General features: G+C 43.9%; 1 protein-coding gene across 1 annotated transcript in view; it reads left to right on the top strand.

The window, feature by feature from the left end:
* The window catches only part of pxdn (peroxidasin), a gene marked incomplete at its 5' end in the record, with an annotated part of 83,543 nt that overhangs the window by 29,425 nt on the left and 36,394 nt on the right, over nt 1-17,724 (top strand). Inside the window, 7 exons of the mRNA XM_083998670.1 lie at nt 3,481-3,552; nt 7,021-7,092; nt 9,240-9,311; nt 11,160-11,329; nt 14,682-14,799; nt 16,099-16,268; nt 17,249-17,521. Coding sequence (XP_083854796.1) covers nt 3,481-3,552; nt 7,021-7,092; nt 9,240-9,311; nt 11,160-11,329; nt 14,682-14,799; nt 16,099-16,268; nt 17,249-17,521 — 947 coding nt within the window. The remainder of the gene's footprint in view (nt 1-3,480; nt 3,553-7,020; nt 7,093-9,239; nt 9,312-11,159; nt 11,330-14,681; nt 14,800-16,098; nt 16,269-17,248; nt 17,522-17,724) is intronic.

The following is a 17,724-nucleotide window of genomic DNA, read 5'->3' as shown; positions in this document are numbered from 1 at the left end:
TTTACATAAGTCAGCTCTTAGCAATGTTGTTAGGAGTAGTTCTAAGAAGCTTGATAAATACGGACCCTGGTCTCTGATTGGCCAGAGCTAGGTATCATTGTCACAGTGACATGCAGCTTTTCTTCAGGTTAAATAGGGGGGAGAAGACAGGGCATGCCCCCCCCCCCCCCCCCCCCCCCCTCCCCAACACACACACACACACACACACACACACACACACACACACTCTTTATGTTGTAATTACTCACAGCTATTCAGTAAGTCTAATGACAGACCCCCTCTCACTTTAAAGCAGGCCTGATCTAAAGCTTGCACCACCGCCCCAACCTTTGTGATTAGGTATAGGTGTCTCCATCCCCTCCCCTCCACCTCCCCCCCCCCCCCCCCCCCCCCCCCCCCCCTTCCACTACAGTAGATTGTATCTCCCTCCTCACCGCTCCCCACTCCCTGTCGTCTTTCATGTCCTCCAAAGCTAACGGCCGGGCGGCTGTCTACACAGCGGCCCCTCTCTCCCACGGCCACCTCCATAAACAAGTCAACCAGAGGTCAATACGCCTCTTTGTGGGAACCCTGCACTGTTAGTCTTTTTCCTTCTCCAGTGTTTCAGTTGCACGACACCCATCTGTACTTGTCTGTCAGGGTGTTTATTACAGGAAAGGTCTTTATTGGGGGGGTCTGCCCCTGCATCAAATTCTATTAATGTAGATTTCCTGTGGTCACAAAGTTGAAGACAGTTAGTGATTTTTGAATGAGCACTCTCAACAAGACTGTGTTAAGTGCACACTGTCTCCTTCTGGATGAGTAATACCGCTATCTAGGGACATGTGGTCAAGTCAGGCCTCTTGAGATTTGAAACCACAACTTCCAAATCCTGTTTTTCCCATGTAAACCTCACACGCGAAGCTTGCGTGCACACACACACACACATACACACACACACACCCACACACCAGAGGCTGCAGTCAGCTGTCTTTCACATTCATTCACAAAGTCGTCAGGCTCATGCAGGGGAGTTGTTGCAATAATCCTGGTTACTGTAGTGTTATTAAAGTAAACAGATTACACCCAATGATCCAAGTTTTCATCACCGTCATTAATCTGCATGGAAATGTAATAATAAAAGTCTTTTTCTAGGAGCATGTGGGAAGGCAGCAGCATTTTTCTTGTAGCTCACTACATCTTCATTGAATCCTTATAGTACATACAGTATATGACATACATACATTCAGTTTTTTTTCTATGGTAAGACGCCTGGAAGTATTGACATAGGTAGGCATGCAGTGACAAAAAGAGGGTTTATTTTTCCAAACATTAACTTAGCGGCGTTGAGATCTGTATCTCCCATCATGCCTCATCATGAGTGCAGTGGAGGAGGTGGGAGATGAAAAGGCAGACAGCTGGAGGCCTGGGATCACATTTCTACAACAGGAACGGCGGAGTTAAGACATGCTCGTCTGTCAGTGAGCTCAGACACTGTGTTGATCCAATGCAAGTGGAACAGAACACTTCCATTAGGTTGAAAAGTGGAAGTCACTGCAAAAAGTGGAGACATAGAGAAAAGATTTAACACAAAGAGTTTATTGTTTGTTCACTTCTAATAACTCATTTTAATTGAACTGTGTGATTATTAGATACTTTCACACCCTGAGGAAGAAATGAAGAAAGCTGTTCTTCCTAAGGAAGTGAAAGTATCTAATCTTTGATTCTCTGATGTATTAGTAGTCTGTTTTTTCTTAATGTTTTGTTTTAAATTGTGTTGATTTTATTCATGAGTGATGTTTTCCACAGTTTTCCTATGATTGAACGATCTGTGAAGTGCTGCATCACACACTGGAGTCTTTTTGGGACCACAGTCCATGTCGAATTTTTATTTAGTCAAGCACATCTGTAGCTGAGGAGAGAATGCACTGTGAAAATTTATTGTAGATGTGGCAATAACAATATTGTTGCCAGGGCTCAACATTAAGCTCACTACAAGGAAGTTTAATTGTGCAGTGGGACTGATGCTCTGTTCTAAATGTTTGCTAGCGTAAATAAAGTTAGCCTCCTCTGTCTATGCGTAGCTACATACCTGCAGTCAACATACTGTGCAGGTCAGACAGAAACATTCAACGCATCATTTGTTAACCAAACAGTCAGTGGTGTTTGATTAGATCCTCTGTCTCTGTCTCTCTCATAATAACCAGGCAGAAATTCAGATGATCCTGTGTGTAATGGTGCGTTCCAGTTGTACTCGGAAGTCAGAATTTCCGACCTCCAAGTCGGAATTTTAATCAACCTCCAACTCGGAAAGTCGAACAAATCCCATCAGCAGTGGTGAACACTCTGATGTTTTACTGTTTATTTTATTCATCTCATAATTGTCTCACATTAAAGGAGACATATTCTGCCCCTTTTCCACAAATTATTCTAATAAAAATTCTATTATTTGTCATGCACCAAAGATGTTTGATTTTCCCTGATATATGAGAATTGAGTCTTCGGGGCTGCTTAAGTCTCACTAGGATCCAGCCAAGAGATAGTGAAGAAAAATCAGTGGTTTGGCCATGAGCTTTTAGTGCTTTGTTAGATCTCCAGCCAAATTGCAAAAAAAACAGAGAGAAACCTGCAGCAGAGTCACTGCATAGATAAATGATCCCTTAGGCCTTGAACATTTTATTGTGTCTTCAAATTAAAGGAGACATATTCTGCCCCTTTTCCACAAATTAAAATAGTTCCCAGGTGTCTTAAAGACATGTCTGTGACATGCTTTGGTCAAAATCCCTCAAGGATCAAACATCACAGCTCTTTTCATCCTCTCTAAACAGCCCTGTTCAGAACGGCTGCTTTCAGTGCCTGTCCCTTTAAATGCAAATGAACTACTGCTTGCCCCGCCCCTTCTACTGGTACCACGTTATGCAAATTCGAAAACTAGTTACATCATTGCCAGACAACCAAGGGAACAGTTCATAAAACCACATGGATTTCAACCTATAGGGAGTCTGCACATTAAAGATTTTTTTGTCTATTCTCACATTTAGAAAGAGAAAGAGCCTTCGAAAAGTGATATTTCCATAATATGTCCCCTTTAAAGTCAGCCATGTGCACAGCACTGTTCAGTTCTTATCCCTGGACATTCTTCTACACTATGTGTAAAAACAACACAGTATTGCGAACAATGGCCAGCAGAGGCTAATGGCTCGTTACATGTTTTTCTTGTAAGTTTGAAAGGCTTTTTTTTTTAAATGTTATAAATTGTTAGCTTTGAACTATCTATAAATCTACAAATACGAAATCGTCCTGTTTTCATTTTGTTTTATTAATCGTCCATTTTCCCGACTTCTGTGTTAGTTTTTCAACTGGAAAACTGTTCTGAGCTGAGTAAAATGAGTTTAGCTCTGGCTTCTGAGTTCCGACTTCCAATGTAAATGGTACGCACCATATGAGTGTGTGTGTGTGTGTGTGTGTGTTACTAATGTTACCGATTATCTCTCCTTCCAGCTATTTGTACAAGAATGAAATCCAATCAATTGACAGACAAGCATTTAAGGGGCTTGTCTCTCTTGAGCAACTGTAAGTGACCAACTTCCTCGTCCACCTTCTCCCTCTGCTCGCCCTGCTGCCCCCCCCCCCCCCCCCCCCCCCCACTGTCTCTCTGTCTGTAAACCCCACCCCCACCCCACTTACTGAAAGTAAACAGCTCATGAAGCCTGCTAAGGTCTGCATGGTTTGCCGCGATTTATAAACTAAGTCATGTGATGTGATGTGATCATGTGATCTGCATAGCACAGATGTCCCAGATGTGGGCATCATTTGTTAAGAATCCAGTGGTAGCAGACTGTGAAGGCTTTACACAGGCATCATGACGGCTCCTGTTCAGTTAGTTCACACTGCAGTGACACTGTCCTCCCCCATGTGCAGCCCCCTTCCCTCCCGCCACCATGCATGACGTGTGTGCACCCATTTACCTGTACCCTTTTTTATTTTGCATGAGTCGCATGTGTCGTGGTCAGAGCGACAGATATGCGACAAAGCTTGAAAAGCATGACACATCGCCCCCCGCCCCCCCTCCCCTCCCCCCCTCCCTGTGCTGCCACTGTTGTGCTGGAGTCAGAGCTTGTGCTTCAGAGCGAAGCGCGGCTTGTTTCTCTGTCCTGTCGCTGCAGGACCTTTGCTCTTCTGCTCCAGTTTGTTGTGATCCCTGTTCCTTTGTGACCAACCGTCAGTGTTACCATGTGTGTGATAAAATTCAACTGCCTCCTGAAGCTTCTGTTTTGTGCTGCTTTTTCCCAAAAAAAAAGAAGAACTACTCTTTTGTATCTTGACTAGGGTTGCAAAAGTCTGTGATTTTCAAAGTTGAAAACCTTTCATGGGAATTACTGGGAATAAACAGGACATTTACAAAAGTGAAAGTGCCCATTAATCAACCTTGCACACTGCTATTCCTCAATCATATTCACACAGCACAGCACAGCCACGCCCCCTACGTGCACTGTGCATTCCTCCATCACATGCACAGATGAGTTGTAGAACCCTGGAGTATTGAGGCCAAAGCACAAAACTATTGAAGCCACATTTGAGCTGGCAGACTATCTAGTTCCGATGGGGTAAATATATTTGATCTATGGTGTAAATGTTTGATTTACAAATTTAGAAAATGTATTCAAGCTGTACTGAGCTGGGAGGTTAGCTGCTAAACGTGAGCTCCTTTCATTCAACATTTTGAATAGGCCTTTTTTGGGGGTGGGGGGGTCATTTTACTTTTTGATTGGGTGGGGGAGGGGTGGAATGAGTAATATTTTGCTCAATGAAAGTGTGAGTTTTTAATTGTTTTATTGTCTGCTTATGACAATACAAAATGTTTATTTTTATGTTAAGATATCGTACAGTGTGTTAAAATTACGCCCAATTTCCAGTTAATTCCCAATAATTCCCATTAGTTAGTTAGAATTCTCCATCTTAACTTTCTATGGAAAGTTTTGCAACCTTAAAGGGATAGTTCACCCAAAATTGAAATTTCACTCATTATCCACTCACCCTCATGTGGACTAAGGGCTGGGAGAAGTTTCAGAGTCCTCCGTGGCTTCTCTGAGTTACAGGGGGTCTCGGCGTAGCAGTGCATGTCCATATAACGGTTGCAAATGGATACCAACTGTCTTCGTAACAAAAAGACACACCAAAAAACATCCAAATACCTCCATGCTGCTCGTATGTAATGTCCGTCTTGTATTGAAGCCCCAAAATTAAATAAGCCTATATTTCAAGCTTGTTTGTAGCGGAAGCTCCTCTTCCTGGTTCGTCAAATTTGGACGAACCAGGGTCTGTTCTCTTCCCAGTTCGTCCAAATTTGACGAACCGGGAAGAGGAGCTTCGAGAAGCTTCCACTACAAAACAAGCTTGAAATATAGACTTATTTAATTTTTTCGGGACAATTTCGCATTTCGGGGCTTCAATACAAGACGGACATTACATACGAGCAGCATGGAGGTATTTGGATGTTTATTGGTGTGTCTTTTTGTTACGAAGACAGTTGCTATCCATTTGCAACCGTTATATGGACATGCACTGCTACGCCGAGACCCCCTGTAACTCAGAGAAGCCACTCTGGACTCTGAAACTTCTCCAAGCCCTTAGTCCACATGAGGATGATAAATTTCAATTTTGGGTGAACTATCCCTTTAATCTTGATACACTGGAATGTTTTACACAGTAGCACATTGTGTCTTGATGATGGTATACGTCTGTATTTGTTGTTTTCCTGATAGTCATCATCAAACAGAAGTATGTGCATCAGACAGTAGGTTCTTATCTGTAACAACTGTCCAGCTCAGCCACAGTGCTGCAGCAGCCTGTGACTTGTACCTCACTCTGACCGCATTAACACAGAACAAATGGCTAATTCATTGAGTAAAAGCAATTCCAACAGCAGGCTCTGTGCCTGGCAGCTGTTTTGAATTTTGCCTCAATAATGAAGGGTTTCAACTGTGGGTGACAGGTTGTGAGTTCTCCTGAACATAGGCTACAGCCTGGGCAACGCACATCAACGCCTGATTCACAGGCTTCTTGTGGGGAATTAATAAGTGCAAACACCTATATCACCCATAACCAGTCAACTGTTGATTTCATCAGCAGGTCATTGGGTTTATCAGTGATCATAAGAGCATCACACAGAAAGAGGAATCATCTTTAGTAGTCTAATAATCTTGCAACAGCTAGGCTGGATCCTGCAGAGTTTGACAGTGTGATGACATAACTGGTGTGGGATGCTCATATACTCTAGAGGAGGGGATTAAGTGGCCTCTAACATGAGTTTAGCTCTGGCTTCATTAAGCTTTTTTTTTGTCTGGACTGTGTGGTGTTTTTCTGCTCTGGCCTCCCTTCAACACATACTAAGGCAACACCCAAAGACATAATGTTGGACGTTCAGCACTGCTGGTAAAAACACAGTTGGGATGAAACTTGAATGATTTTTTTTTTTCTTATGTGGAGGAATGTTGCATTTTATTTTACAGTCTGTGCTGCTTCAGTGTGTCTGTGTCTGTCTGTGTCTGCGTCGCTGCTCCAGCTGAGCTTTCCCTGCCTAAACCAGCAGATACCCAACTGAACCCTTACAGTTACTGTACCACACACATCAGTTGGATTTCATTTCCCTAACATTTGATTTGAAAGCATATGGTTTGATGTATGTTTTCTCAGCTTAAAGCCTTTGGGATGTTGTGTTTTGCACTCAATGAAATAATGGTTGTACTTGCTTCTCGCCTGGGGCGCTCTCATTTCAAAGCCATAGATGTGTCCTCTGTCTTCTGTCTGAGATGAATGCCTGATGTGCATCTCCTCCAGTCTGTTTGCATTCATCCAGAGCTTCATACCAGCTTTTGTGAATGTGTTATTTCAGTAAGCTGAAGGACCAGGAATGGACAGTCAGATGGACACTCCAGTGGTGTCATGGTCCCACCTCTTAGTGTTACATAGTGCATGTAGTCAGACAGGAAGCCTGAATCCAGTTTTACTCTGCCTCCTCTACACTTTGTTCTTCTCCAGGTACCTGCACTTCAACAACATTGAGTCTTTGGAGCCAGAATCATTCACCCACCTACCCAAGCTGGAAAGACTGTGAGTTTATCCTCAGTAAACTGGCATCTCTTATTTATTTTATTTTTTTGTAGTTTTTAATCAAGATCAACCTTGTAGGTGATTTAACATTCATGCTGACAAGTCGGAGGCAGCAGGCCCACCGTGGCAGGCTGTTGTTGGGTTTGTGTAGTACTCAAAGGTTATTTATGAGGTGAAACAGGCATCACTCTGTAACACCACGGTAAGTTAGCTTTGCTGTGGGCCAACAACTCAGAGCTGATAGAGCGTCTCTCTGACAGACGGCGTCATGTCAGCTCTGACCGTGCAGCCAGTTCAACTTTTATCCACATCATGAGAATAATTTAAGATCATCAGGTTAATAGTTTTTAATGGATTCATCCAGTATTTTAAAGGAACTAAATTTAAGGTTGCAAAATTCTGGGAAAGTTGGTAACTTTCCATGGGAATTAATGGGAATATATGGGAATAAACTGCAGAAATTTCCAAAATTGAGTGCATCCCTTGGCTGCACACACAGAGAGGACCGCCCCTTTATGCCGTTCTCTCTCCTCATTGGATAAAGGTTGTAGGATACAAGGAAAGTTTTCTCCTCGGTTTACAGCAGAGCAGAGTGACTGACAGACCCGTGTTTCAGACCAAACACTCTATAGAAGTGATTGCTGTCGGAAGATACAACTATTTAAGACTTATATTAACACAAACATTCACCTTACTTCTGCTTTAACAGGGAACTTAAATATAGTTGGGAATAATATACTGTAGCGTAATCTAGGCTAAAATAACCAGATTGAATGCAAGCACGCTCTATGTCACTCAGCTTTTGTTGTTCAATAAAATAAATGTTTTTTTTAAGTTCTATTATATTTGCATGGATGTCTGCTGATGACAAAACAACATGTTTATATTTATGTCTGGTTATGAGACAGCTTGTTTAAATTACCCCCAATTTCAAAATAATTCCCAAAAATTCCCAATAAATCCCATAAATTCCGACAACTCCCATGGAAAGTTTCCAATTTGGTATGTTTTCAAAATTCCTCAGATTAATTTCTCATGCAAAGTTTGTAGAAATTCACCATTCCGGCACCTGTGAAACCCGGATCAATGGCAAAAAAAGTTGATGGTCACATAGCTTGGTGTAGTTCACCTCCCATTAACTCTTTCTGTACATGTGCTTTGTGAAACTTGTATGTTGTCTTAACGCGTTGATGTAGGTCTGTGAAACTAGGTCTATGAAATAGTTCCCATAATGTGTCCCAGTTAACACGTCTTTATCCTTTGTCAATAAATAATCAATCACATGTGTATGTCTAGTGATTTAAAGCTGTGGTTCTCCTGCAGACTGATAGCCATGATGTTTCCGATCCACACATGGCCTGTGAGAGCTCTGCATATGAAGTTAACTGTCAACATGCAGATGTGATGTAGTCAGTGCTGCTAAAACTCTCCACCAGATGTCAAAGGGTCCTGTTAAATTCCCCTTTCATTGTCCCCGTTTATGGGCCAGTTGCTGCCCAGTATATCCATACTTCCCAGTCTCTGGAGAAGCTGAGGAGGTGGAGGGACACCTGCAAAAAAAAAAAAAGAGAGAGAGAAGGGGGGGCAACAGGGAATGAAGAAATTCCCAGGTGCAACTGAGTGGCTTGTTGTGGGAATGTTTCCATGGTCACAGCCAAAGCAGTCATTTTGGCAATGTTTCCAGAAGGCATAGAGCATAGCATAGAGCTTCCTACAGGCTGGGATAGAAGATCAACAACTGCATCAGAATGATCCTGATTTATAGTTATCTATCTCTCTCAGTAGTTTCAGGGGAATGTTTTGGGTGGAACCTTACATAAAAAGAAACGTTTGTGATGTTTTTCCTTTTAGCCAAGAAATACAAGTCTCAGGGGTTGAGTCACCATAGCATGTCTGGGAAGATGATCATATTTCTGGTCCCATTTGGAGAATGGAATATGATATTAACAAAGGGAACATACAATATTTGTACAAAGATATCCGTTAGTATTTTGGGAAACTCATTTTGAAAACGTCATTTCTTTCTATTAAAAGTTGCCATTTTTATATATAAAGGAGCCGGAGCTTTGTGTTGCATCAGTGTAGCTGGCTGCACAGATATGACACAGATGAGTCTATGATAAATAGTTTTTCTCTCTTTTCCTCAGGTTTTTGCACAACAACAGAATTACACAACTTGTCCCGGGAACCTTCTCTCATCTTCAGGCCATGAAGCGATTGTAAGTGGAAAAGCCTTCAATCAACCTCTGGAACAGCTGTGTGAGAATGCATGTCTGCATCAATTTCTGTAGTTTACCCCCATGACACCCAGTCTCAAGGGGGGGCTTTTGTGTTGGTTTAATGCCATGGAACCACACTGCACTGTTCTCACGCTTCCTTGGCCGCAACACGGTTTTCTAACACAAGGCTCACAGTCCTCCTAGCAGGCGGCTCTCGTCGAGTCAGCTGCAGCGGAGATTGGAAGGGACTGAGCAGGGTGGGGATAAGCAAAGAAAATTCTATTATTTGTCATGCACCAAAGATGTTTGATTTTCCCTGATATATGAGAATTGAGTCTTCGGGGCTGCTTAAGTCTCACTAGGATCCAGCCAAGAGATAGTGAAGAACAATCAGCGGTTTGGCCATGAGCTTTTAGTGCTTTGTTAGATCTCCAGCCAAATTGCAAAAAAAAAAAACGTAGAGAAACCTGCAGCAGAGTCACTGCATAGATAAATGATCCCTTAGGCCTTGAACATTTTATTGTGTCTTCAAATTAAAGGAGACATATTCTGCCCCTTTTCCACAAATTAAAATAGTTCCCAGGTGTCTTAACCCTCCCGTTGTCCTCCTGGGTCAAAGAAGGAAGGACGAAGGGAAAGAAGTAAGGAAGGAAGGACAAAAGGAAAGATGGGAGGAAAGAAAGAAGGGGGAAAGGAAGGAAAGATAGAAGGAGGGAGGGAACAGATTGGGTCAAAAAGGAAGGAAGGAAGGGGGAAAGGATTGTGGAAAGAAGGAAGGGAAAAAGGAAGGAAAGAAGATGGAGGGAGGAAACAGATTCGTTCAAGAAAGGAAGAAGAAGGAAGGAAGGGAGGGATTGTGGAAAGAAGGAAGGGAAAAGGGAAGGAAAGAAAGATGGAGGGAGGGAACAGATCAGGTCAATTGGATCAAAAGAGGAAGGAAGAAGAAGTAAGGATGAAGGAGGGGAACAGATTGGGTCAATTTGACCCAGAAGGACAACAGGTGTCTTAAAGACTTTGGTCAAAATCCCCCAAGGATCAAACATCACAGCTCTTTTCATCCTCTCTAAACAGCCCTGTTCACAACGGCTGCTTTCAGTGTCTGTCCCTTTAAATGCTAATGAACCACTGCTTGCCCCGCCCCTTCTACTGCTACCAGGTAGGGGTGGGATTATGCAAATTAGAAAACTAGTTACATCATTGGAAGACAACTGAGGGAACAGCTCATAAAACCACATGGATTTCAACCTAGGGAACCTGAACATTACTGGGGTTTTTGACAATTCTCAAATTTTGGGGACAGGAAGGCAAGACAAACACCTAAAAGAGACTTCAAAAAGTGATATTTCCATAATATGTCCCCTTTAAAATCGGTTCCTAACACGCTTTCCTCTCAACTAGCTTGTCACAAACAGCTTCAGAAAACGCCCCCTCCAGTGTAAATCACTGCCAGTTAAATTTTCTGAACGGCATGTCATGGATAATGGACACATTGTGGTAGAATGGAGAGCTGAATCAGTTACCAGAAGATGAAGCCAGGCAGGACATAGTTTCCCACGGCAGGAAGAGAGTATCTTCCAGTCGGGTCCTGCTGAGCCCCACTGTTTGGACTGAGCCGGGGCCCGTCAGGCCATGCCAGACCAATTTTGGTTCATAAACTGCCAGAGTGGATTTGCTTAACACTGCTGCACACACACACACACAGACACAACTACAACTCATGCTGTTACATGTGATATACTGTAGGCTTTATGTACGGCCTCCATGCCCATTCTGCATCTGATCTGTGTGTGTGTGTGTGTGTGTGTGTGTGTGTGTGTGTGTGTGTGTGTGTGTACATGTGGTGCTCAGGCGACTGGATTCCAATGCATTAAACTGTGACTGTGAGCTGCTGTGGCTGGCTGACCTGCTGAAGCAGTACGCCGAGTCGGGGAACGCTCAGGCTGCTGCTACCTGCGACTACCCCAGCCGGCTGCAGGGCAGGTCGGTGGCAACGCTCACTGCCGAGGAACTCAACTGTGGTAAGGAGAAAAGAACATAACAAGTCTTCCCACTGAACATGTTGTTTCTGGAATATAATGGGATGTTTTGTTGGAACATTCAAAACAGGGACAGTGATGTATTAAGATTAATGGGGGGGGAGGGTTTTTCATAACTGGATCAGTTCTGATTTATACTCTGCAATATTAAAATACTTGATTGTTTTTGAGAGCTGTTGCACTGTGTTGCCAACTGTAGAGGAGACCGGGTTAAAGGAATAGTTCACTCAAAATTGAAATTTCACTCATTATCTACTCCCCCTCATGTGGACTAAGGGCTGGGAGAAGTTTCAGAGTCCTCCGTGCCTTCTCTGAGTTACAGGGGGTCTCGGCGTAGCAGTGCATGTCCATATAACGGTTGCAAATGGATACCAACTGTCTTCATAACAAAAAGACACACCAAAAAACATCCAAATACCTCCATGCTGCTCGTATGTAATGTCCGTCTTGTATAGAAGCCCCGAAATGTGAAATTGTTCCGAAAAAAATTAAATAAGTCTATATTTCAAGCTTGTTTGTAGCGGAAGCTCCTCTTCCTGGTCCGTCCAAATCTCGCGAGATTTGCGCCGGCGTCAGTGCGATTACTGCAAATCGTGCAAGGTATTTGGATGTTTTTTGGTGTGTCTTTTTGTTACGAAGACAGTTGGTATCCATTTGCAACCGTTATATGGACATGTACTGCTACGCCGAGACCCCCTGTAACTCAGAGAAGGCCACGTGAGGGTGAGTAGATAATGAGTGCAATTTCAATTTTGAGTGAACTATTCCTTTAACAGCGAGTAAAACCTCACTGAAGTGGAGCTGAATGTAAACCAGGCAGGGACATATGAAGTCATGTACACAACTCCATGGTCTGTGCAGAAGAAAAGCCCTGTGTGTCCGGCCTGCAGACAGCAGGTTCGCTTAGTCAGCCCTGCCTCATGTGTACACTCATACACCCAGACACAAACACACACACACACACACACACACACACAGGTGTATCCTCCTTTTGTGTCTGCGCTCTGCAGGCACCAGCTGTTTGGGTCTTCACACATCACCAGCTGTGTCTCTGCTCTGGGTGAAATATGAGTCAGGAGCCCCTGAGTTTGGCCTCTGGTCTCTGCAGCATCAGATCACCAGTGTGTGTGTGTGTGTGTGTGTAGCCTTTGTGCATTTGGATACTGTTAGCTGGTATTAAGACTTGATGTAATATTTGCTCTTACATCATGATTCAGTAATATTACTTCTTGTTTTACAATAGAAATATTCAGGATATGAGAGGAAGAAGCCCATGCAGTGAAGAGAGTGAAGGGTAATTTTGCTGTCTTAGGAAAAATAGCTGTGGTCACAAGTGGTTTGAGATGTTTCAGTGAAATGGATCCGTTCCTTCTGCCATGAAAACTTGTCACAGCTAAAATCCACTCTGACCAATATTGATTTAAATGGACCGCAGGCTCTATGTATATAAACAAGGCGAGCACAAACACTTTATTGTCATGATTTTAACATTTTCCGAGCACTGGATGTTTTATATTCAAAACATTCTGCTGGGAAGCATTAACACTATTTACTTATTATTTTGCCATGTTCACCAAATACCTACAGTGTGTTGATTCTTTTCAACACTGTGAGCAGAGGAAGAAAAAAAAAAAGTTCCCAACTTCAGCGTGAGTTTGCTTGGTTCATATCCAGTCAGGTTCTATAACAGGCGGTTAGTTTCTATAGCGATAAATCCAACTGTCTTAACTCTGTGTTTCATTCAGCTGCCACTGAATGCTGCAGTCTGGCAGCGCGCTCCAACTCCACCACATTTAAATCTCTGCAGCTAATTTGACGGCCTCAACGTGCCCACTCTTGCTCAACACCCCCCCCCCCCCCCCCCCCACCACCACCACCACCATTACCCTCTTTCACCCCATGTGTCTGCAGAGCAAGCTAGCAGGAGAAGAATGCCTGCTTAGAAACCCCCCGCCTTCTTATTTTCAGTGTGCAACATGTGGCACAGTTGTGAAAACAGCTGCCCTCTTTAAAGGGATAGTTCACCCAAAATTGAAATGTCACTCATTATCTACTCACCCTCATGTCAACTAAGAGCTGTGAGAATTTTCAGAGTCCTCCATGCCTTCTCTGAGTTACGGGGGGGGGGGGGTCCGCGCAGCAGTATTTGTCCATATAATGGTTGTCAATGGATACCAACTTTCTTCGTCCAAAAAGACACACCAAAAAACATCCAAATACCTCCATGCTGCTCGTCTGTAATGTCCCTCTTGTATTGAAGCCGATTTGCACTGACACAGGAAGAGCAGTGAACTGAGACACTGGGAGCTTCCGCTACAAACAAGCTAAAATACCAGAGGGACATTACAGACGAGCAGTATGGAGGTATTTGGATGTTTTTTGGTGTGTCTTTTTGGACGAAGAAAGTTGGTATCCATTCACAACCATTATATGGACAAATACTGCTGCACGGACCCCCCCGTAACTCAGAGAAGGAACGGAGGACTCTGAAAATTCTCACAGCTTTTAGTTGACATGAGGGTGAGTAGATAATGAGTGAAATTTGAATTTTGGGTGAACTATCCTTTTAACGTGACGTGAGGTGCCACCTCCCTTACCACTTGTGATGATCCTCCTCATCGGGTCTTGATGGGTTACCACAAACAGGATCTCCAAGCCACTGCAATTACCCAGAGCCGGTGTTAATGTGGAGTCATTTGGTGGAGAGGTGGGGGTGGGGGTGGGGTGGGCTCAGTCTGACTTACTGTAGTTTGTTATGGGTTTAGCTCTGGTTTACCTATGGATTCCTCTCTGTGTTCCAACTGTGCTTCTAAACTGTGCCTACCTTATGTACACTGTGGGGGAGGGGCTGCTTGGTGCAGCTACAGTGGCAAGAAAACGTATGTGAATCCTTTGGAATGTCTTAGTTTTCTGCATTAACTGGCCATTTAATGTGATCCGATCTACATCTAAGTCATAAGTATAAACAAACACAATGTGCTTAACCTAATACCACCAGTATAATATTTCATGTCTTTATTGAACATACAGTATATCCATTAAACATTCGCAGTGCAGGTGGAAAAAGGATTTAATAAGTGGTTGAAGCTCCTCTGGCAGCAACAACCTCAACCAAATGTTTCCTGGAGCTGCAGATCACAACTGATCAACACTCAGGATGAATTCTGGACACTGGTCCTGACAGAACCAGCCATGCCATACACAACATACTTCAGGCCTGCAATGGAAAGCAAAGCAATTCATGCAGAAAACTAGGAAATTCCAAAGGGTTCACATACTTTATCTTGCAACTGTATATGAAACATGTATTTACCCCTTTGACCTCCGTCTCCAGAGGTACCCAGGATCACCTCAGAGCCCCAGGATGTGGACGTTACATCAGGGAACACTGTCTACTTCACCTGCAGAGCTGAAGGCAACCCCAAACCACAGATCATCTGGCTCAGGAACAAGTGAGACACTTTCTGTCGTGGCCTTATCAAAACACAAAGCATCTACCCTCTGCCTCTATTCGACACTCAGTCAAAACAATAACAAAAGACACCATTGGGCGATGTGATGAAAGATCTTTCAAGGGAGATGTTGTCTTCACTACCATGACTGTAAGGAATCCAGTTTGGATTCCTTCAGTGTCGGTGGTTGGGGGGGGTTCACCACAGGGATCCTCCTCTCCCGAACAAACACACCAGGCCATTAAAACCAGTAAATTATAAAAGCAGTTTCTATTTTAAAAGTCAGAGATATACTGATGCTGGGATCTAAGATGCTTTGAAACCACCAGGGTGTGAAAAGTGAATATTAAAAATGTGGTTTAAAACCAGATTAGATTCCACTTCTAGGGATTAATAAAGTATTTTCTATTTCTATTTCTACTTTGACAACCACAACCACCCAAACCCAAAAATATATATCATGCACATTTCACAGCCTTCATTATCAGTGTAATATGGAATTGACCTCTGGCTAAGCCCCGCCCCCTCCACTCACTGGGACAAACAGTCAACATCCGGTGACAGTTGCTATGGCAGCTGTCACTAGGAGACATTTCACAGGAGGCAACTGATGATTTTTGGAGACAGAAAGATTAAATATTATCTCCAAGTCACCAAAACTTCACTTAGCTTTACTGCTATGGCTGTCGGTTGCCGCGAAACGCCGATAGCGACGGGCTAATTTCTGTTAGCCTGTCTATGGAGTTTTACATTATACGTTAGCATTAAGCTAGCGGACTTTATGCTTAGTTGTGATACTGGCTAACATGTAAACATCTCTGACAATATGTTGCCTCAAATACGTTGTTGACTTCACTTAGAACAGATGTAGACATCCTTGTTAAGTTTATCCACGTTTAGTTGGTGTTGTGGTCTACTGCATAACTTTATCCAGAGCAGACACTTCTCTCGGTTGAGATGTGGCTTGGGAAAAGGTAAAAAAAAATCCACCCCGTGGCCCAGCCTCTGGGGATACCTAGTGTCAGAGTTGCATGTACCCCATGCACACCGTGACCATTTTAAACTTAAAATGTCAAGAAAAAACATATAAAAACGAATGAAAACTGACTAACTGCAATGCATTTCAATGGACGTGGAAGCAGAGAATGTCCGAGTGTATGGGCTAGCTATGCGCACTGTGATTGGCTCATCGCGATTGGGGGCGTGGCTCAGCCATAGGTCAATTAGAAAAGTAGAGCATGTGAGTAGATGGATGTGTTGGTTGATGTCTCATCATCGTGGTGTGTGTCCTTCCTGCAGCAACGCTCTGAACATGCGCGATGACAGTCGTCTGAACCTCCTGGAGGATGGAACGCTGATGATCCAGGACACCAGGGAGACGGACCAGGGAGTCTACCAGTGCATGGCCAAAAACGTGGCCGGGGAGGTCAAGACCTCACAGGTCACGCTGCGATATTTTGGAGCTCCTTGTAAGTGGCTGCTTTAACCTCAACCTCTTAACTGCCGACGAGGGAATTAGGTAATATTTCATGGAGACGAGTCAGGAACAGCTTTGTCCAGCAAGTGATCTAAATGACAGATGAAAGCCTCAGTCAGGGTTGCTAGGCTCCTGGTCCTGGACCATCATGTTCATGTTTATGTTTAGCAGGAAGTAGGAAGACAAAACAGATTCATATTCATGCTATAACATGATTTATTTCTGTTTGTTTGGGTCAGAGAGGATATTTCCAGGTGGATTAAAGCTTTGTGAGTAATAGTAGTTAAAGTCTGGTGCTTCAGTATGAGACGACGGAGGGACAGAGGTCACCTTCAAAGCCCAGCAGGTCAAATAGCTGGGATGTCCCACTGAGCCGTCAGCAAAGCTCCCCGGCTTTCATGTCCGAGTTTCCCTTCACACACACAACAAGTACATTCTGTCCTCTCCGTCTCTGTTGCTTTGTCCTCCACGCTCACACATCAATCAGTCCCAGTGTCGATGGTTATCACTGTGAGAGATTAGCAGGGCCGTCTCCAGATGACCAGAAGGTCACGGCCGGGGTGACGGACGACCCCGCCGACAGCCCCTTGTTAAGGAACACTTTCTGAGCAGATGTTGTGCGTTTCCTGTTTCTCTTGTGATTGTAAACGCCTGGCCCCCTCGCTGTGTACATATTTCCTCCCGAGTCCACTGTAATCACTGACCAAATACGGAGCGGACGCAGCCACACTCCGTCACACATGAAGGGAGTTACTTAAGCGGCAGTCAAAGCGGCGTTGACCGACGGAGAGACACGGCGGTGATCTTTGTGCATGAGCTGATCTCTGTCGTGTTCTCCCAACAGCTTTCTTTCTGTTCCTGTCAAGTTATTCAGGTCATCACTGTTACCTAATGACCGCCAAATGAAAAATGGAATTACTTCTCATCTAATTAACCCGACCTAACCCCCGTTCCCATGTCCCGCTCCTCCAGCGCGGCCCAGTTTTGTGATCCAGCCCCAGAACACGGAGGTCCTGGTGGGAGAGAGCGTCACGCTGGAGTGCAGCGCCACCGGCCAGCCGCAGCCCCGGGTCTCCTGGACCAAGGGCGACCGGACGCCCCTGCCCAACGACGCCCGGATCAACACCACCCCCTCTGGAGGCCTGTTCATCCAGAACGTGGCCCAGGCTGATGGGGGGCAGTACACCTGCTTCGCCTCCAACAACGTTGACACCATACACGCCACAGCCTTTATCATTGTGCAAGGTAGGGATCAATCAATCAATCAATCAATCAATCAATCAATCAACCAATCAATCAACCAATCAATCAATCAATCAATCAATCAATCAATCAATCAATCAATCAATCAATCAATCAATCAATCAATCAATCAATCAATCAATCAATCAATCAGTTGATATTATGTAAATTATTGATTAATATAACAATGCATTTCAACTAATAGA

This window comes from Trachurus trachurus (assembly GCF_905171665.1).
Source record: "Trachurus trachurus genome assembly, chromosome: 22".
Lineage (NCBI taxonomy): Eukaryota > Metazoa > Chordata > Actinopteri > Carangiformes > Carangidae > Trachurus > Trachurus trachurus.
Note: the sequence above shows the minus strand (reverse complement) of the source record. Positions and strands in the feature narration are given on the sequence as shown.